This window comes from Tachypleus tridentatus, chromosome 10 (assembly GCF_004210375.1).
Source record: "Tachypleus tridentatus isolate NWPU-2018 chromosome 10, ASM421037v1, whole genome shotgun sequence".
Classification (NCBI taxonomy): Eukaryota; Metazoa; Arthropoda; class Merostomata; order Xiphosura; family Limulidae; genus Tachypleus; species Tachypleus tridentatus.
This window is the reverse complement of record NC_134834.1, coordinates 126330752-126354453: the sequence shown is the minus strand read 5'-3', so window position 1 is coordinate 126354453 and position 23702 is coordinate 126330752. Positions and strand designations below refer to the sequence as shown.

The 23702-nt window shown below is 33.0% G+C and overlaps 1 protein-coding gene across 7 annotated transcripts in view; it reads right to left on the bottom strand.

Annotated features, from left to right (window-relative positions):
* The window catches only part of LOC143230259 (BBSome complex member BBS7-like), a 69097-nt gene that overhangs the window by 6050 nt on the left and 39345 nt on the right, over nt 1-23702 (bottom strand). For 5 of the 7 annotated variants that reach the window (XM_076463487.1, XM_076463490.1, XM_076463491.1 and 2 more), the window contains 5 exons: nt 19624-19729; nt 17579-17774; nt 7743-7817; nt 6937-7139; nt 77-238 (listed from right to left, as the gene is read on the bottom strand). In XM_076463487.1, the coding sequence (XP_076319602.1) occupies nt 77-238; nt 6937-7139; nt 7743-7817; nt 17579-17774; nt 19624-19729 (742 nt within the window). The remainder of the gene's footprint in view (nt 1-76; nt 239-6936; nt 7140-7742; nt 7818-17578; nt 17775-19623; nt 19730-23702) is intronic. The other 2 variants (XM_076463493.1, XM_076463494.1) reach the window with 1 other exon arrangement.

The following is a 23702-nucleotide window of genomic DNA, read 5'->3' as shown; positions in this document are numbered from 1 at the left end:
TGTTAAAAACATGAGATATTGGTTTAACCTAATTTCTATCATCAACTAAAGATGAATGAAGAAAGTTAGCTCTTACTTGTAAGAACAAGAGAGCACTGTGTCTAGAAACGTTGAAACAAAATAAAAGCTGGCTGTATCTCCAATAGTTTTCTCTGGGACTTCTGGAAGGCAGAATACAATCCAAGCATGCATTTCTCCAATACTAAATGCTCCCTTTAAAGTCAGTTTGTTAAGAGGCCTAAACCAAAATGTATTCCACATTTATAATAGAATTACTTGGTGTAAGTAAAAGTCAGTGAGCTCAAGAGATATACAAAAGAAATTAAAGTAAAGCCAATTAAAGAAAACAATGTCACTTTGTATGGTGTGAATTCCTTTTGCAAGCTGGCAAACCATGATTAAATGTAATAATACTTATTGTACAGCATTAATATTATGTGTATAACAACTTTTAATTTTTCTCCTTCACATTTATCCAAACTGATTAAGGTTTCCTTTTCTGGTCCTTACCCTCCACTAAACTCTGGATAAAAGTTACATTCACATAACATTTTCCCATTTTATATGTCACTACATTCGTCCATTTCTTCTGCTTCTTCTCCACAACTATTATTAATTTCATCATCTCCCTATTGGTTTTATTACATATGACTGAGTCATCTAAGGTAAGTTTTATCTTCTCCATAACCGGTACGACATTCATCATCTCCGTATTGATTTTATTACACATGCTGAGTCGTCTAAAGTAAGTTTCTCTCATCTTCTCCATAAACGGTAAGACATTCATCATCTCCGTATTGATCTTATTACACATGCTGAGTCGTCTAAAGTAAGTTTCTCTCATCTTCTCCATAACCAGTACGACATTCATCATCTCCGTATTGATCTTATTACACATGCTGAGTCGTCTAAAGTAAGTTTCTCTCATCTTCTCCATAACCAGTACTACATTCATCATCTCCGTATTGATCTTATTACACATACTGAGTCATCTAAAGTAAGTTTCTCTCATCTTCTCCATAACCAGTACAACATTCATCATCTCCGTATTGATCTTATTACACATGCTGAGTCGTCTTCCGTATTGATCTTATTACACATGCTGAGTCGTCTAAAGTAAGTTTCTCTCATCTTCTCCATAACCAGTACGACATTCATCATCTCCGTATTGATCTTATTACACATGCTGAGTCGTCTAAAGTAAGTTTCTCACATCTTCTACATAACCAGTACAACATTCATCATCTCCGCATTGATCTTATTACACATACTGAGTCATCTAAAGTAAGTTTCTCTCATCTTCTCCATAACTGGTACTACATTCATCATCTCCGTATTGATCTTATTACACATGCTGAGTCATCTAAAGTAAGTTTCTCTCATCTTCTCCATAACTGGTACTACATTCATCATCTCCCTATTGGATTTACTCCTAATGTAGTTTTTGTTTCTTAAACTGCAGTATTTATCCTCATACAACATGATTTACTGTCTTACACATCTTCCCTGGTAACCATCTCTCACAGACTGCTCTACATCACCCATGATATCATTAATTTTATTGTGTGATCTCTTTACTCACCCGTCCAGAGTTCATTCAGGATATTTAAATATTTACATTATTTCAGCATCAACAAACACCCTCGTACACCTCTCACGCTGCCAGTGAATTTTACCATCACGTTCCTTGTGTTATTTTCTTGTGACCAAGAAGTCAGTCCTACCCCCACTTCTAACAATGTTAAGGTCATGACTCCTACCCCACGTCTAACAATGTTAAGGTCATGACTCCTACCCCACTTCTAACAATGTTAAGGTCATGACTCCTACCCCACTTCTAACAATGTTAAGGTCATGGTTCCAACCCCACTTCTAGCAATGTTAAGGTCATGACTCCTACCCCACTTCTAACAATGTTAAGGTCATGACTCCTACCCCACTTCTAACAATGTTAAGGTCATGGTTCCAACCCCACTTCTAACAATGTTAAGGTCATGGTTCCAACTCCACTTCTAACAATGTTAAGGTCATAACTCCTACCCCACTTCTAACAATGTTAAAGTCATGGTTCCAACTCCACTTCTAACAATGTTAAGGTCATGACTCCTACCCCACTTCTAACAATGTTAAGGTCATTGTTCCTACCCCACTTCTAACAATGTTAAGGTCATTGTTCCTACCCCACTTCTAGCAATGTTAAGGTCATAACTCCTACCCCACTTCTAACAATGTTAAGGTCATGACTCCTACCCCACTTCTAACAATGTTAAGGTCATGGTTCCAACCCCACTTCTAACAATGTTAAGGTCATGGTTCCAACCCCACTTCTAACAATGTTAAGGTCATGGTTCCAACTCCACTTCTAACAATGTTAAGGTCATGACTCCTACCCCACTTCTAACAATGTTAAGGTCATGACTCCTACCCCACTTCTAACAATGTTAAGGTCATGACTCCTACCCCACTTCTAACAATGTTAAGATCATGGTTCCAACACCACTTCTAACAATGTTAAGGTCATGGTTCCAACTCCACTTCTAACAATGTTAAGGTCATGGTTCCAACTCCACTTCTAACAATGTTAAGGTCATGACTCCTACCCCACTTCTAACAATGTTAAGGTCATGACTTCTACCCCACTTCTAACAATGTTAAGGTCATGGTTCCAACTCCACTTCTAACAATGTTAAGGTCATGGTTCCAACTCCACTTCTAACAATGTTAAGGTCATGGTTCCAACTCCACTTCTAACAATGTTAAGGTCATGGTTCCAACCCCACTTCTAACAATGTTAAGGTCATGACTCCTACCCCAATTCTAACAATGTTAAGGTCATGGTTCCAACTCCACTTCTAACAATGTTAAGGTCATGGTTCCTACCCCACTTCTAACAATGTTAAGGTCATGGTTCCAACTCCACTTCTAACAATGTTAAGGTCATGGTTCCTACCCCACTTCTAACAATGTTAAGGTCATGGTTCCTACCCCACTTCTAACAATGTTAAGGTCATGGTTCCTACCCCACTTCTAACAATGTTAAGGTCATGGTTCCTACCCCACTTCTAACAATGTTAAGGTCATGGTTCCTACCCCACTTCTAACAATGTTAAGGTCATGGTTCCTACCCCACTTCTAACAATGTTAAGGTCATGGTTCCTACCCCACTTCTAACAATGTTAAGGTCATGACTCCTACCCCACTTCTAACAATGTTAAGGTCATGGTTCCAACTCCACTTCTAACAATGTTAAGGTCATGGTTCCAACTCCACTTCTAACAATGTTAAGGTCATGGTTCCAACTCCACTTCTAACAATGTTAAGGTCATGGTTCCAACTCCACTTCTAACAATGTTAAGGTCATGGTTCCTACCCCACTTCTAACAATGTTAAGGTCATGGTTCCTACCCCACTTCTAACAATGTTAAGGTCATGGTTCCTACCCCACTTCTAACAATGTTAAGGTCATGGTTCCTACCCCACTTCTAACAATGTTAAGGTCATGACTCCTACCCCACTTCTAACAATGTTAAGGTCATGGTTCCAACTCCACTTCTAACAATGTTAAGGTCATGGTTCCAACTCCACTTCTAACAATGTTAAGGTCATGGTTCCTACCCCACTTCTAACAATGTTAAGGTCATGGTTCCTACCCCACTTCTAACAATGTTAAGGTCATGGTTCCTACCCCACTTCTAACAATGTTAAGGTCATGACTCCTACCCCACTTCTAACAATGTTAAGTTCATAACACTCCATGCTGCTTAGCTGCATAGCTCTGTGACCATATCTTTTTTGGACCAATTTTCAGAACTTGACAAGATTTGAGTTTTATGTTTGTTGTTAAACGTCCTACATTTCAGCACTGGGAGAACTGTCTATTGTATGCATACAACACTTTTCTAGTCCCTTAGGGATTTTCAAGAATTAAAAAGAGTATATGATGATGGTATTCCAGTAACTCCACATTATCCACAGCCACTGCCGATGGTATATTTCACTCCTTCCAAAGTTCATAAGTCGTACTCCATCACACATAACACCTCCAGAAGCCATTTACCCTAGAATGGGCTGATGACGTTAGCTCTTCAAATGCCACACAGTTTCTTATAACCACAATAAACCATCTTTTTAAACTTCTGAAAGCCAAAGTGCCAAATAAAATGTTTAGAATCAGTAATTTCAAATTAAAGAAAAAAATCAATCAGGTTACCAAATCATTCTTTCAACCCCTTTGATTTCTAAGTTACTATGAGGACTACATAATGATAATAACAGAATGTACATAATGACAATAACAGAATGTACATAATGACAATAACAGAATGTACATAATGATAATAACAGAATGTACATAATGACAATAACAGAATGTACATAATGACAATAACAGAATGTACATAATGATAATAACAAAATGTACATAATGATAATAACAAAATGTACATAATGATAATAACAGAATGTACATAATGACAATAACAGAATGTACATAATGATAATAACAAAATGTACATAATGACAATAACAGAATGTACATAATGACAATAACAGAATGTACATAATGATAATAACAGAATGTACATAATGATAATAACAGAATGTACATAATGATAATAACAGGATGTACATAATGATAATAACAAAATGTACATAATGATAATAACAGCATGTACATAATGATAATAACAAAATGTACATAATGATAATAACAGAATGTACATAATGATAATAACAAAATGTACATAATGATAATAACAAAATGTACATAATGATAATAACAGAATGTACATAATGATAATAACAAAATGTACATAATGACAATAACAAAATGTACATAATGACAATAACAAAATGTACATAATGACAATAACAAAATGTACATAATGATAATAACAAAATGTACATAATGATAATAACAGAATGAATGTAATGATAATAACAGAATGTACATAATGATAATAACAGAATGTACATAATGACAATAACAAAATGTACATAATGACAATAACAAAATGTACATAATGACAATAACAAAATGTACATAATGACAATAACAAAATGTACATAATGACAATAACAGAATGTACATAATGATAATAACAGAATGTACATAATGACAATAACAGAATGTACATAATGACAATAACAGAATGTACATAATGATAATAACAGAATGTACATAATGATAATAACAAAATCTACATAATGATAATAACAAAATCTACATAATGATAATAACAAAATGTACATAATGATAATAACAAAATCTACATAATGATAATAACAAAATGTACATAATGATAATAACAAAATGTACATAATGATAATAACAGAATGAATGTAATGATAATAACAGAATGTACATAATGATAATAACAGAATGTACATAATGATAATAACAAAATGTACATAATGATAATAACAGAATGTACATAATGATAATAATAGAATGTACATAATGATAATAATAGAATGTACATAATGATAATAACAGCATGTACATAATGATAATAACAGAATGTACATAATGATAACAGAATGTACATAATGATAATAACAAAATGTACATAATGATAATAACAGCATGTACATAATGATAATAACAAAATGTACATAATGATAACAACAAAATGTACATAATGATAACAACAAAATGTACATAATGATAACAACAAAATGTACATAATGATAATAACAGAATGTACATAATGATAACAACAAAATGTACATAATGATAATAACAGAATGTACATAATGATAATAACAGCATGTACATAATGATAATAACAGAATGTACATAATGATAATAACAAAATGTACATAATGATAATAACAGCATGTACATAATGATAATAACAGAATGTACATAATGATAACAACAAAATGTACATAATGATAACAACAGAATGTACATAATGATAACAACAGAATGTACATAATGATAACAACAGAATGTACATAATGATAATAACAGAATGTACATAATGATAATAACAAAATGTACATAATGATAATAACAAAATGTACATAATGATAATAACAGAATGTACATAATGATAATAACAAAATGTACATAATGACAATAACAAAATGTACATAATGACAATAACAAAATGTACATAATGATAATAACAGAATGTACATAATGATAATAACAGAATGTACATAATGATAATAACAAAATGTACATAATGACAATAACAAAATGTACATAATGACAATAACAGAATGTACATAATGATAATAACAAAATGTACATAATGATATTAACAAAATGTACATAATGATAATAACAGAATGTACATAATGATAATAACAGAATGTACATAATGATAATAACAAAATGTACATAATGATAATAACAAAATGTACATAATGACAATAACAAAATGTACATAATGACAATAACAGAATGTACATAATGATAATAACAAAATGTACATAATGATATTAACAAAATGTACATAATGATAATAACAGAATGTACATAATGATAATAACAGAATGTACATAATGATAATAACAAAATGTACATAATGATAATAACAAAATGTACATAATGATAATAACAGAATGTACATAATGATAATAACAGAATGTACATAATGATAATAACAAAATGTACATAATGATAATAACAAAATGTACATAATGATAATAACAAAATGTACATAATGATAATAACAGAATGTACATAATGATAATAACAGAATGTTTTGGTGTAATTACTTAACAAACTAATAAATTTACATAATAACACTGAACTTATTTTTGCAGCAACAATCTGATAGCTGCAGCATCTCTATTTCTACTTTATTTCTTTTATCAAAGTGAATAATTACACAATATGCTCTAAGATAAGGAGAAACAAATTTGTTTTTTACTAAAAAAATACTTAATTGGCCTCAAAGTAACTTCTAATTTGTGAATTCTTACTTATTGTTATCAAACGAATGGCTTCTTCTGTGTAAAGATAAAGGTTTAATGTGGTACTGACGAACTTGGCAGCATTTTGGTTGGAGTCTTGGTGTAATGTAAGCCTGTAAGGTTCCATGTTGCCCTTCAATAGATCGTATTTTCACTTCTAGCCGAGTAGTGTTTGCTTGGCATCGGTAAGTGGCCAGCAGAAAGTTTCCATTCTGATATTTAAAAAACAATTTATTAAAGATATATATCTAGGAATGTAGGTCTTTATATTCAAGAACTTTTTTAAATTTCTATCTTTCCATGGACCCATCATTTCTAGCACCTGAAAACTTTTACATACATTCATATTTTCTACAGTTAACTATTTTTGTGCAAAATGTTTCCATCACGAAAAGAGCAAAATGTTAAAAATGTATTTTAAAGGCTGCTGGTATGGATATTAAAATAAAGTACTGAACAATGTTCCAACATTCTTAAGTTTTCTTAAACTTTTAATACCCATACCAGCTGTCTTTAGAATACATTCTTTACTTGAAGTGGATTTCTCATCATCAGGAAGTAAAATAAAGATTAGACAGAATGCTGCAGGTTACTTAATTATTATTATACTGAGATATGAACTGAAACAGCAACTGTTTAGAACAGCACGTAGATCGTTTATAGTTTAAATACATAAAACAAGTTAGATAAAGATTACAAGTTTACTCTGTACAGTACACTAATAAATAATAAACAGAAATCAAGTTCCATTATAATACAAGTATAACTCAAATAATTAGAAAATATTTTGAAAACATACTGAGATAAACGTTTACCTCAGGATCACAAGCGCTGTAACTAACAACAGCTGAATTTCTTTCACTGTCCAATAAGTCAACGGGAACGTCACTCTAATAAAAAACAGAAACTGTAATTTTTATAATTTTCCAAAGAAAAGGAAATTTATTCTCAATTCACCAAGAAAGACAAACTTTGTAAGTAATGGATTTGGTGTTTTAAAGAAAATTATTTTTTAAAGAAAGACAAACTCTGTAAGTGATGGATTTGGTGTTTTAAAGAAAATTATTTTTTAAAGAAAGACAAACTCTATATGTGATGGATTTGGTGTTTTAAAAAAATATTCTTTAAAGAAACACAAACTCTGTAAGTGATGGATTTGGTGTTTTAAAGAAAATTATTCTTTAAAGAAAGACATACTCTGGATGTGATGGATTTGGTGTTTTAAAAAATATTCTTTAAAGAAAGACAAACTCTGTAAGTGATGGAGTTGGTGTATTAAAGAAAATTATTCTTTAAAGAAAGACATACTCTGTATGTGATGGATTTGGTGTTTTAAAAATATTTTTTAAAGAAAAACAAACTCTGTAAGTGATGGATTTGGTGTTTTAAAGAAAATTATTTTTTAAAGAAAGACAAACTCTGTAAGTGATGGATTTGGTGTTTTAAAAAATATTCTTTAAAGAAAGACAAACTCTGTAAGTGATGGATTTGGTGTTTTAAAGAAAATTATTCTTTAAAGAAAGACAAACTCTGGATGTGATGGATTTGGTGTTTTAAAAAATATTCTTTAAAGAAAGACAAACTCTGTAAGTGATGGATTTGGTGTTTTAAAGAAAATTATTCTTTAAAGAAAGACAAACTCTGGATGTGATGGATTTGGTGTTTTAAAAAATATTCTTTAAAGAAAGACAAACTCTGTAAGTGATGGATTTGGTGTATTAAAGAAAATTATTCTTTAAAGAAAGACAAACTCTAAGTGATGGATTTGGTGTTTTAAAGAAAAGTAATTTTTAATGAATCTCAAACTGAAAAAATGAGAACTCAACATGATTGACAAATAAAACTTTTTGAGGATATTTCTAAACAATAATTTAAGCAGAAATTAAGATTAAGGTAAGATGCAGGTCCAACTATGTAAATTTGTCTGTAATATGTAAATTCAACTACAGTATTCTAGAAGAATATTTAAATATACAGAAAAAGCAAATACTAAAGATTTACGTTACATAATAAAAAAAACTTACTTTAGGAATATATACAAGGAACTAAATAACTTGAAATACAATGGTTGAATAGTGACAAATATCAGTTCTCACAATGTATAGACAGCTAAGTTGTAATAGCTGTAACCTATAGTTTTAACAGTGAACACACCTGGATAAGAACATTATCAATAGCTGTAACCTACAATTTTAACAATGAACACACCTGGATAAGAACATTATTAATGGCTGTAACCTATAGTTTTAACAGTGAACACACCTGGATAAGAACATTATTAATAGCTGTAACCTACAGTTTTAATAGTGAACATACTGGGATAAGACATTATCAATAGCTCTAACTTACAATTTTAACAGTGAACACACATCGATAGGAACATTATCAATAGCTGTAACCTGCAGTTTCAACAGTGAACACACCTGGATAAGGACATTATCAATGGCTGTAACCTACAGTTTTAACAGTGAACACACATGGATAAGAACATTATCAATGGCTGTAACCTACAGTTTTAACAGTGAACACACATGGATAAGAACATTATTAATGGCTGAAACCTACAGTTTTATCAGTGAACACACCTGGATAAGAACATTATCAATGGCTGTAACCTACAGTTTGAAGTGAACACACCTGGATAAGGACATTATCAATAGCTGTAACCTACAATTTTAACCATGAAAACACCTGAATAAGAACATTATCAATAGCTGTAACCTACAATTTTAACAGTGAACACACCTGAATAAGAACATTATCAACTGCTGTAACCTACAATTTTAACAGTGAACACACCTGGATAACAACACTATCAATAGCTGTAACCTACAATTTTAACAGTGAACACACCTGGATAAGAACATTATCAACAGCTGTAACCTACAGTTTTAAGTGAACACACCTGGATAACAACATTATCAATAGCTGTAACCTACAGTTTTAACAGTGTATACACCTGGATAACAACAGTATCAATGGCTGTAACCTACAGTTTTAACAGTGTGTACACCTGGATAACAACATTATCAATGGCTGTAACCTACAGTTTTAACAGTGAATACACCTGAATAACAACATTATCAATAGCTGTAACCTACAGTTTTAACAGTGAACACACCTGGATAACAACATTATCAATAGCTGTAACCTACAATTTTAACAGTGAACAGACCTGGATAAGAACATTATTAATCGCTGTAACCTATAGTTTTAACAGTGAACACACCTGGATAACAACATTATTAATAGCTGTAACCTACAATTTTAACAGTGAACACACATCGATAGGAACATTATCAATAGCTGTAACCTGCAGTTTCAACAGTGAACACACCTGGATAACAACATTATCAATAGCTGTAACCTGCAGTTTCAACAGTGAACACACCTGGAGAAGGACATTATCAATAGCTGTAACCTACAGTTTGAAGTGAACACACCTGGATAAGGACATTATCAATAGCTGTAACCTACAATTTTAACCATGAAAACACCTGGATAAGAACATTATCAATAGCTGTAACCTACAATTTTAACAGTGAACACACCTGAATAAGAACATTATCAACAGCTGTAACCTACAGTTTTAAGTGAACACACCTGGATAACAACATTATCAATAGCTGTAACCTACAGTTTTAAGTGAACACACCTGGATAACAACATTATCAATAGCTGAAACCTACAGTTTTAACAGTGTATACACCTGGATAACAACATTATCAATGGCTGTAACCTACAATTTTAACAGTGTATACACCTGGATAACAACATTATCAATGGCTGTAACCTACAGTTTTAACAGTGAATACACCTGAATAACATTATCAATAGCTGTAACCTACAGTTTTAACAGTGAACACACCTGAATAAGAACATTATCAATAGCTGTAACCTACAGTTTTAACAGTGAATACACCTGAATAACAACATTATCAATAGCTGTAACCTACAGTTTTAACAGTGAACACACCTGAATAAGAACATTATCAATAGCTGTAACCTAGAATTTTAACAGTGAACACACTTGGATAACAACATTATCAATGGCTGTAACCTACAGTTTTAATAGTGAACACACCTGGATAACAACATTATCAATATCTGCAACCTACAGTTTTAAAAGTGTATACACCTGGGAAACAACATTATCAATAGCTGTAACCTACAGTTTTAACAGTTTATACACCTGGATAAGAATATTATAAATGGCTGTAACCTACAGTTTTAAGAGTGAACACACCTGGATAAGAACATTATCAACAGCTGTAACCTACAGTTTTAAGTGAACACACCTGGATAACAACATTATCAATGGCTGTGACCTACAGTTTTAACAGTGTATACACCAAGATAACAACATTATCAATGGCTGTAACCTACAGTTTTAACAGTGAATACACCTGAATAACAACATTATCAATAGCTGTAACCTACAGTTTTAACAGTGCTCACACCTGGATAACAACATTATCAATGGCTGTAACCTACAATTTTAACAGTGAACACACCTGGATAAAAACATTATCAATAGCTGTAACCTACAGTTTTAACAGTGAAAACACTTGGATAACAACATTATCAAGGGCTGTAACCTACAGTTTTAACAGTGAACACACCTGGATAAGAACATTATCAATGGCTGTAACCTACAATTTTAACAGAGAACAGACCTGGATAACAACATTATTAATGGCTGTAACCTACAGTTTTAACAGTGAACACACCTGGATAACAACATTATCAATGGCTGTAACCTGCAGTTTTAACAGTGAACAGACCTGGATAAGAACATTATCAAAGGCTGTAACCTATAGTTTTAACAGTGAGCAGACCTGGATAACAACATTATCAATAGCTGCAACCTACAATTTTAACAGTGAAAAGACCTGGATAACAACATTATCAATAGCTGTAACCTACAGTTTTAACAGTGAACACACCTGGATAAAAACATTATCAACAGCTGTAACCTACAGTTATAATAGTGTATACACCTGGATAAGAACATTATCAATGGCTGTAACCTACAATTTTATCAGTGAACACACCTGGATAAGAACATTATCAATGGCTGTAACCTACAGTTTTAATAGTGTATACACTTGGATAAGAACATTATCAATGGCTGTAACCTACAGTTTTATCAGTGAACACACCTGGATAAGAACATTATCAATAGCTGTAACCTACAGTTTTAATAGTGTATACACTTGGATAAGAACATTATCAAGGGCTGTAACCTACAGTTTTAACAGTGAACACACCTGGATAAGAACATTATCAATAGCTGTAACCTACAGTTTTAACAGTGAAAACACTTGGATAACAACATTATCAAGGGCTGTAACCTACAGTTTCAACAGTGAACACACCTGGATAAGAACATTATCAATGGCTGTAACCTACAATTTTAACAGAGAACAGACCTGGATGATAACATTATCAATAGCTGTAACCTACAGTTTTATCAGTGAACACACCTGGATAAGAAAATTATCAATAGCTGTAACCTACAGTTTTAACAGTGAACACACCTGGATAAGAACATTATCAACAGCTGTAACCTACAGTTTTAAGTGAACACAACTGGATAACAACATTATCAACAGCTGTAACCTACAGTTTTAACAGTGTATACACGTGGATAACAACATTATCAATGGCTGTAACCTACAGTTTTAATAGTGTATACACCTGGATAAGAAAATTATCAATAGCTGTAACCTACAGTTTTAACAGTGAACACACCTGGATAAGAACATTATCAATAGCTGTAATCTACAGTTTTAACAGTGAACACACCTGGATAACAACATTATCAATGGCTGTAACCTACAGTTTTAACAGTGTATACACGTGGATAACAACATTATCAATAGCTGTAACCTGCAGTTTAACAGTGAACACACCTGGATAAAAACATTATCAACAGCTGTAACCTACAGTTTTAATAGTGTATACACCTGGATAAGAACATTATCAATGGCTGTAACCTACAGTTTTAATAGTGTATACACCTGGATAAGAACATTATCAATGGCTGTAACCTACAGTTTTATCAGTGAACACACCTGGATAACAACATTATCAATGGCTGTAACCTACAGTTTTAATAGTGTATACACCTGGATAAGAAAATTATCAATGGCTGTAACCTACAGTTTTAACAGTGTATACACCTGGATAAGAACATTATCAATGGCTGTAACCTACAGTTTTAACAGTGAACACACCTGGATAAGAACATTATCAATGGCTGTAACCTGCAGTTTTATCAGTGAACACACCTGGATAAGAACATTATCAATAGCTGTAACCTACAATTTTAACAGTGAACACACCTGAATAAGAACATTATCAACTGCTGTAACCTACAATTTTAACAGTGAACACACCTGGATAACAACACTATCAATAGCTGTAACCTACAGTTTTATCAGTGAACACACCTGGATAACAACATTATCAATGGCTGTAACCTACAGTTTTAATAGTGTATACACCTGGATAAGAACATTATCAATGGCTGTAACCTACAGTTTTAACAGTGAACACACCTGGATAAGAACATTATCAATGGCTGTAACCTACAGTTTTAACAGTGAACACACCTGGATAAGAAAATTATCAATGGCTGTAACCTACAGTTTTAACAGTGTATACACCTGGATAAGAACATTATCAATGGCTGTAACCTACAGTTTTAACAGTGAACACACATGGATAAGAACATTATTAATGGCTGTAACCTGCAGTTTTATCAGTGAACACACCTGGATAAGAACATTATCAATAGCTGTAACCTACAATTTTAACAGTGAACACACCTGAATAAGAACATTATCAACTGCTGTAACCTACAATTTTAACAGTGAACACACCTGGATAACAACACTATCAATAGCTGTAACCTACAATTTTAACAGTGAACACACCTGAATAAGAACATTATCAACAGCTGTAACCTACAGTTTTAAGTGAACACACCTGGATAACAACATTATCAATAGCTGTAACCTACAGTTTTAAGTGAACACACCTGGATAACAACATTATCAATAGCTGAAACCTACAGTTTTAACAGTGTATACACCTGGATAACAACATTATCAATGGCTGTAACCTACAATTTTAACAGTGTATACACCTGGATAACAACATTATCAATGGCTGTAACCTACAGTTTTAACAGTGAATACACCTGAATAACATTATCAATAGCTGTAACCTACAGTTTTAACAGTGAACACACCTGAATAAGAACATTATCAATAGCTGTAACCTACAGTTTTAACAGTGAACACACCTGAATAAGAACATTATCAATAGCTGTAACCTACAGTTTTAACAGTGAATACACCTGAATAACAACATTATCAATAGCTGTAACCTACAGTTTTAACAGTGAACACACCTGAATAAGAACATTATCAATAGCTGTAACCTAGAATTTTAACAGTGAACACACTTGGATAACAACATTATCAATGGCTGTAACCTACAGTTTTAAGTGAACACACCTGGATAACAACATTATCAATATCTGCAACCTACAATTTTAACAGTGAACAGACCTGGATAACAACATTATCAATAGCTGTAACCTACAGTTTTAAAAGTGTATACACCTGGGAAACAACATTATCAATAGCTGTAACCTACAGTTTTAACAGTTTATACACCTGGATAAGAATATTATCAATGGCTGTAACCTACAGTTTTAAGAGTGAACACACCTGGATAAGAACATTATCAACAGCTGTAACCTACAGTTTTAAGTGAACACACCTGGATAACAACATTATCAATGGCTGTGACCTACAGTTTTAACAGTGTATACACCTAGATAACAACATTATCAATGGCTGTAACCTACAGTTTTAACAGTGAATACACCTGAATAACAACATTATCAATAGCTGTAACCTACAGTTTTAACAGTGCTCACACCTGGATAACAACATTATCAATGGCTGTAACCTACAATTTTAACAGTGAACACACCTGGATAAAAACATTATCAATAGCTGTAACCTACAGTTTTAACAGTGAAAACACTTGGATAACAACATTATCAAGGGCTGTAACCTACAGTTTTAACAGTGAACACACCTGGATAAGAACATTATCAATGGCTGTAACCTACAATTTTAACAGAGAACAGACCTGGATAACAACATTATTAATAGCTGTAACCTACAGTTTTAACAGTGAACACACCTGGATAACAACTTTATCAATGGCTGTAACCTGCAGTTTTAACAGTGAACAGACCTGGATAAGAACATTATCAAAGGCTGTAACCTATAGTTTTAACAGTGAGCAGACCTGGATAACAACATTATCAATAGCTGCAACCTACAATTTTAACAGTGAACAGACCTGGATAACAACATTATCAATAGCTGTAACCTACAGTTTTAACAGTGAACACACCTGGATAAAAACATTATCAACAGCTGTAACCTACAGTTTTAATAGTGTATACACCTGGATAAGAACATTATCAATGGCTGTAACCTACAATTTTATCAGTGAACACACCTGGATAAGAACATTATCAATGGCTGTAACCTACAGTTTTAATAGTGTATACACTTGGATAAGAACATTATCAATGGCTGTAACCTACAGTTTTATCAGTGAACACACCTGGATAAGAACATTATCAATAGCTGTAACCTACAATTTTAACAGAGAACAGACCTGGATGATAACATTATCAATAGCTGTAACCTACAGTTTTAACAGTGCTCACACCTGGATAACAACATTATCAATGGCTGTAACCTACAATTTTAACAGTGAACACACCTGGATAAGAACATTATCAATAGCTGTAACCTACAGTTTCAACAGTGAACACACTTGGATAACAACATTATCAAGGGCTGTAACCTACAGTTTTAACAGTGAACACACCTGGATAACAACATTATTAATAGCTGTAACCTACAGTTTTAACAGTGAACACACCTGGATAACAACTTTATCAATGGCTGTAACCTGCAGTTTTAACAGTGAACAGACCTGGATAAGAACATTATCAAAGGCTGTAACCTATAGTTTTAACAGTGAGCAGACCTGGATAACAACATTATCAATAGCTGCAACCTACAATTTTAACAGTGAACAGACCTGGATAACAACATTATCAATAGCTGTAACCTACAGTTTTAACAGTGAACACACCTGGATAAAAACATTATCAACAGCTGTAACCTACAGTTTTAATAGTGTATACACCTGGATAAGAACATTATCAATGGCTGTAACCTACAATTTTATCAGTGAACACACCTGTATAAGAACATTATCAATGGCTGTAACCTACAGTTTTAATAGTGTATACACTTGGATAAGAACATTATCAAGGGCTGTAACCTACAGTTTTAACAGTGAACACACCTGGATAAGAACATTATCAATAGCTGTAACCTACAGTTTTAACAGTGAAAACACTTGGATAACAACATTATCAAGGGCTGTAACCTACAGTTTCAACAGTGAACACACCTGGATAAGAACATTATCAATGGCTGTAACCTACAATTTTAACAGAGAACAGACCTGGATGATAACATTATCAATAGCTGTAATTTACAGTTTTATCAGTGAACACACCTGGATAAGAAAATTATCAATAGCTGTAACCTACAGTTTTAACAGTGAACACACCTGGATAAGAACATTATCAACAGCTGTAACCTACAGTTTTAAGTGAACACAACTGGATAACAACATTATCAACAGCTGTAACCTACAGTTTTAACAGTGTATACACGTGGATAACAACATTATCAATGGCTGTAACCTACAGTTTTAATAGTGTATACACCTGGATAAGAAAATTATCAATAGCTGTAACCTACAGTTTTAACAGTGAACACACCTGGATAAGAAAATTATCAATAGCTGTAACCTACAGTTTTAACAGTAAACACACCTGGATAAGAAAATTATCAATAGCTGTAACCTACAGTTTTAACAGTGAACACACCTGGATAACAACATTATCAATGGCTGTAACCTACAGTTTTAACAGTGTATACACGTGGATAACAACATTATCAATAGCTGTAACCTGCAGTTTAACAGTGAACACACCTGGATAAAAACATTATCAACAGCTGTAACCTACAGTTTTAATAGTGTATACACCTGGATAAAAACATTATCAACAGCTGTAACCTACAGTTTTAATAGTGTATACACCTGGATAAGAACATTATCAATGGCTGTAACCTACAGTTTTAATAGTGTATACACTTGGATAATAACATTATCAATGGCTGTAACCTACAGTTTTATCAGTGAACACACCTGGATAACAACATTATCAATGGCTGTAACCTACAGTTTTAATAGTGTATACACCTGGATAAGAACATTATCAATGGCTGTAACCTACAGTTTTAACAGTGAACACACCTGGATAAGAACATTATCAATGGCTGTAACCTACAGTTTTAACAGTGAACACACCTGGATAAGAAAATTATCAATGGCTGTAACCTACAGTTTTAACAGTGTATACACCTGGATAAGAACATTATCAATGGCTGTAACCTACAGTTTTAACAGTGAACACACCTGGATAAGAATATTATCAACAGCTGTAACCTGTAGTTTTAAGTGAACACACCTGGATAAGAACATTATCAATAGCTGTTTGCACTTCGATTGTTAACAGATACGATGCATCTTCATGGTTTAGATAAAAGTTGTCATTGATACTGAAATAAGGAACAGCAGATATTCCTCCAAGCTCAGACTGGGTCGACAGCTGATACTGTTCTCTCTCTTTAATTACTTGTTCCTGAAGTTCATCAACCTCTGCTCTATAAAATTAAATGTAAATTTAATCTCATTCAAAGACCCTTGAAAACGTTTTTAATTTTTTGTATCATTTATTAGATAAGAGAGAAATATGTAAAACTACAGGTTTGTAGAACATTACTCGGCGAGATTTGTTTAAATATGATCTTAAATCGTAATTTTAACACTGGCATTTGTAACTATCTTAAGTTTAGTTACATTTTGTTATAACAAGTGTTCTGTTGCTGTAGCAGTTTCTTACACCTTCTTGTTCCACTTAGCTCATAAAATTATCAAACAAGTTTCTCTGCAATAATCAAATGCAAAAATGAAACTCAAAATAACACAAACCAGTTTCACAAGTTAATATTGAGTCAACATTCCTTTAGATTTCAGTACTGTTTCACATCAACGTGGCAAGCATTCAGTAGTTTGTAGAAATATTCCCAGCTGACTGACTGCTATTCTTAGAGTACTTCAAAACATTCACCTCCTGTGTCTGACTTGCAATCTTTTATTAATCAGTTTAACTCAACTTATAAATTTTCAATATAATTGATACCAGGTGATTGATCTGGCCTTTCCATAACATCAAGTCTCTTATTTTTAAGATATCTTCTAACAACTCCACAGTTACAGAGAAACTTGTTGAATGATTTAGTAATTAACTGGAATAAGAAGATCTACTAAACTACACCAGGTGCACAACACTTGTTATAACAAACTACAGCAGGTGCACAACACTTGTTATAACAAACTACAACAGGTGCACAACACTTGTCATAACAAACTACAACAGGTGCAGAACACTTGTCATAACAAACTACAGCAGGTGCACAACACTTGTTATAACAAACTACAGCAGGTGCACAACACTTGTTATAACAAACTACAACAGGTGCAGAACACTTGTTATAACAAACTACAGCAGGTGCACAACACTTGTTATAACAAACTACAACAGGTGCACAACACTTGTCATAACAAACTACAACAGGTGCAGAACACTTGTCATAACAAACTACAGCAGGTGCACAACACTTGTTATAACAAAGGCAGGTGCACAACACTTGTTATAACAAACTACAACAGGTGCAGAACACTTGTTATAACAAACTACACAGGTGCACACTTGTTATAACAAACTACAGAAGGTGCACAACACTTGTTATAACAAACTACAACAGGTGCACAACACTTGTTATAACAAACTACAACAGGTGCACAACACTTGTTATAACAAACTACAACAGGTGCACAACACTTGTTATAACAAACTACAACAGGTGCACAACACTTGTTATAACAAACTACAGCAGATGCACAACACTTGTTATAATAAACTACAGCAGATGCACAACACTTGTTATAATAAAATGTAACTAAAGTTATGAAAAGTTCAGGTGATTACAAAAGCCAGTGTTAAAATTAAGATTTGAAATATTATTTAAACAGATCTCGTTGAGTGCTTTCTAAAAACATATAGTTTTACATATTTTTCTGTTATCTGATAAAATATATAACAAATGAACATTTTCCAAGAAAGCTGTTTTTTGTCCAACCCCCTGCATATTATTTTTCATTCTTTAAGTTATGTATTTTTCACCCAGAGGAAGTATATTTATTATTTATATTTATATTTATTATTTATATTTGAACTCTTATTAAACTCCATAATGTCATGACATATTATGAAATTAAAAAGTACATTCTTACTTTTACTTAGAAATCTCTAACAAGTAAAATGAAAGATCAGTTTTAAAAACATAAAACTACAAAAATGTATGATTATGTAGAAGTGTATGATATGTTTATTTACTTGTAAAAAGCTGATAAACTAAGTAAAGACTAAAGAATCTAACATTAACATACTTTAAACTAAGAATCTTCTGTTGAATCTCTGGAGCAATCATAAAAGATGCTCCGGCTGATGTAGGGGGCTTGGGCGGTGATTTAGTGCTCAAACCAAATATTACACCTGAACAAATAAACACAAAACATGTCCAGTGAGTTGACATTCTAAACCAGTCACAATCAATCCAGAACACAGATAGTATGTTGTATAAAATAATTCACATAAAACATGCATAACCTACAAAATTATATTTTGTGCGTTCAAAATTCCATCTTGTGTCTTATAAGTTAAAATTGAACTATCAAGACATTTTTGTTCATTGTTAAGTAAAAACAGCTAAAATAATAATCTATAAAGAAATAAGTGACAAGTTCAAGAAACAAAATATTGATAACTAAATCAAATGAAATAAACATGTTGTTCAAACTTAAGCAAAATACACATACTTTAACAAGGAAACCAAATATTAAAACAGACTGCCTTAAAGTAACATTGGTCACAATTTTTTACCATAAAATAATAATAAATCAACCCAGAGTCATATTTTAATACCCAGAGTGAGCACATAGCTCATTGTGTTTGGCTTTATACTTAATAATAAATCACTTTTACTGCCATTAATTTGTAAATGAAAATACATTTTAATTTTCTTTAACTGTCTGGTAATCACAGTTTTACACTCTCAAACAATTTACAGATTTCTCAATTGTCTTCCACGAAAGTAAATGCAACACTTGATAAAAATTGTTCCATATTCCTGGTTTGTAAAATTCTAATGTTGTAAATATACTCCAGGCTAATTGAACTCTTCCCAAAACTGCCCTTACAAATATAACAAGCAAAAGGTCAAACAAACATGCAGAATTTTGTGCACTGATTTCTAGCTGCAAGTGAATCTTACAAAAGAAACATTACAGAAGCACCGAGCAACAAACTGAGTGTTTCTGGATCTATAAAATGTACATCTAATACCTTAACTTGTAGATTCTCTGTGCCGAGTCCTGAGAAATCAATAGGTAATTTGGATCAAGTCGTTTTCTGAGGGTTCAGAAGAGGCCAAAGACCCAGCCTGTACAGATATGAATACAACAATGACCACAAGCAACCACAGAATGACCAGCATTATACATGTGATACATATATGAAGAGACACAGCAATCTTTTACTCATGAAGAAATATGGAAATGACTATCCACATTTAACAGTTTTAAACGTGTAGTTTGTGTAAACCTGTAAACAAAAAGGGTATGAACACTTGTATGATCAACCCTTGGTGTGTGGGTAGTACATAAGCCTTGGTTTATACGTCATCAGAAGAACTGCTTCTCTAAGTTAAATTATACAATAAAATGTCATTTTAAAGTAACCTCTACAGGTCTACAGACACTACATGTATAAAACAGAATAGAAACACACCTGTAATTATACACACACACCATTAATTTAACAGAAACACATCCATAAATATAATACATACAGATAAGTAATCTGTTAATGATATATACATATATAAATAGAACACATCTGTAAGTACATGCACACACACAAATTTATAAGTACAAACCTATATACAAAAAAAGTATAAAGAAATATATGAATTATATCTACAACTATAAAATTATTGTCTTTTTTTTTCACAAACAATTAAGATTTAACAAAATTAACTCTAACACAGACTTGCTAATTTACTCTAACATAATCAACCCAATAAAGACAGTTCATAACTGGAAAGTTAACATTTTTCTAAATTGAAAATATATTTACAATAACACTTACCTTCACTGACACTATAACTATTTCTTGATCTCCAGGGTTTCCCTCTTTGCCTACCTAAGCATTGAGAAAACTCACTTTTATACCCCACTTGAATGTCAAGCAAACTTTAATTTCTCTACCAACATCAATGAACCCTCTATCAAGGTACTGTATACTCATCCTGATAACTTGATCACTTTCTCAAGATAAAAATGGTACATGAGAGGAGGAACTGACTACATCCAGAACAGGTATGCTCTTCACCTGGATATTAGTTCCTATTATAAATGAGGGAATAGAATATGAGTAATAATCAGTATAGGACAAACTCAATTGAATAACAGAGGTTCCACAACTCAGGATTGGAATTAAGGGATCATATTACCTACATCCCACCTTGCAACCAGTAGTAATTACAATGAAAGTGGTTGCTAGTGTGAAATTAAGAAAAGAAAGCATACCTGCCTGGGAAATATCCACCACAGAGTCAGATTTAATGAAAAATAAATGGACTCTGTAATTAAAAGTATATAACTGAAAAAAATACTCATCTCTAACAGATGTGGTCAAAACAACTACAGGAGATAGTTAAAATCCCTCAAAAGAGGATACTTTCAAGTCATGTAAATAATAAAATAGGAAGGTATTCAAAAGCAGTCACAAACTAGCCCTTCAGGGCCATGACAGGAGATAAAAATTGGGATCAGAGTGGTCATGAAGGTGAGGAATGGCTAGCAAATAAATTGGTAAGAAATATCTTTTTCTGCTAGTCTTGGGAATTTACCTCTAAGGGTAAAGCAGGAATTATGAGAGTCCTATACACGTGGATTGCAGACAACTCTAAACAAACATATCCACAGGAAAAAAAAAACATTTAAGAGAAAGGTAAAAAAACACAATATGAACCTAAGCACTCAAAAGGCAGATGATCCAATGCATTTAAAACAACTGTAAAATCACAATTCAGAAACTGGAAAGATTATTTGGGCCAAAGAATACGAAAGGATTTTAGTAGACCTGATAGAATTGGAGATTGAAAAAACCATCTGACATTTAGAATACCTAAAAATTAAAAATGTAATTGGAGTTAAAAAGCCTAATGGCCTTTAAAAATTTAGAAACACAACTAAGGTGGACAGTGTCACCATCACCAATGACACTGTTCAATGTCAAGTGTGAACCCCTGGTAAAAATGTCTTAAATGATGCTATCACTCACAGTAATAATGACGTTATGACAGTAAAATGTGGGCTATTGTGACCCCAGTGTCAATCAGACCACACATTAGTGCATCAGTACAAGGTAAAAGAAAATGACATGTTAAAAAACTGTGACTAATGAGTAGTCTAGCAAGGACAACTTCCTCCTTCTGATCCTTACAGAAGCAAGATGGCCAAAATCTAATAAAAGGTTTTTATCTGAAAAAGCTTGTTACCACGTTGCTCACTCCAAGTCAACTGCCAACTGGCACAGAGCCAAGCCTAAAACACAGGACTGTAATCCATGTAAGGGACAGGCACAACAATGATAGTACACAGGACTGTAATCCATGTAAGGGACAGGCACAACAATGATAGTACACAGGACTGTAATCCATGTAGGGGACAGGCACAACAATGATAGTACACAGGACTGTAATCCATGTAGAGACAGGCACAACAATGATAGTACACAGGACTGTAATCCATGTAAGGGACAGGCACAATGGACAGGCACATGTAGGGACAGGCACATGATGAGTACACAGGACTGTAATCCATGTACGGGACAGGCACAGTGATGATATCCAGGACAGGACTGTAATCCATGTAGTGGACAGGCACAGCAATGATAGTACTAGATGAGACATACTCAGCTGCGGTGTCAGTTAGCTTGTTCCCACAAATACCAACGTGGCCTGGTATACATAAGTACTGGATACAAATAGATGATAAAAAGAAATGAGCCAGCTGGTTCTGAATATAAACTAGAATAGGGTGAGAACTAAAGTCAAGCAATTCCAGGGCCAGTAGAAAGCTAAGTAAATTGGTATAAATAGTACAGTTTGTGTACTGCATAGTTTCTATGCTATCCAGGAAAAAAAAAAGGCATACAGAAAGTGTAGAAGTGATCATGTGTGCAACCACCTAACCACAACAAACCATGGCAAAGTCCACAGAGTCATCTGATTTCAAACCATGTATATAAATGGGAATGGAAGAATGGTTTGAAAGATATTGGGTAAATAGAAGAACAATACTTCCAATCAGGAGTATCTGCCTTCTTCAGATAACTCAAAGAAAGGTCACACTTGGGATGTTAATAAGACATGGTGGGATGGGCTAACCTATGGAGACAGCAA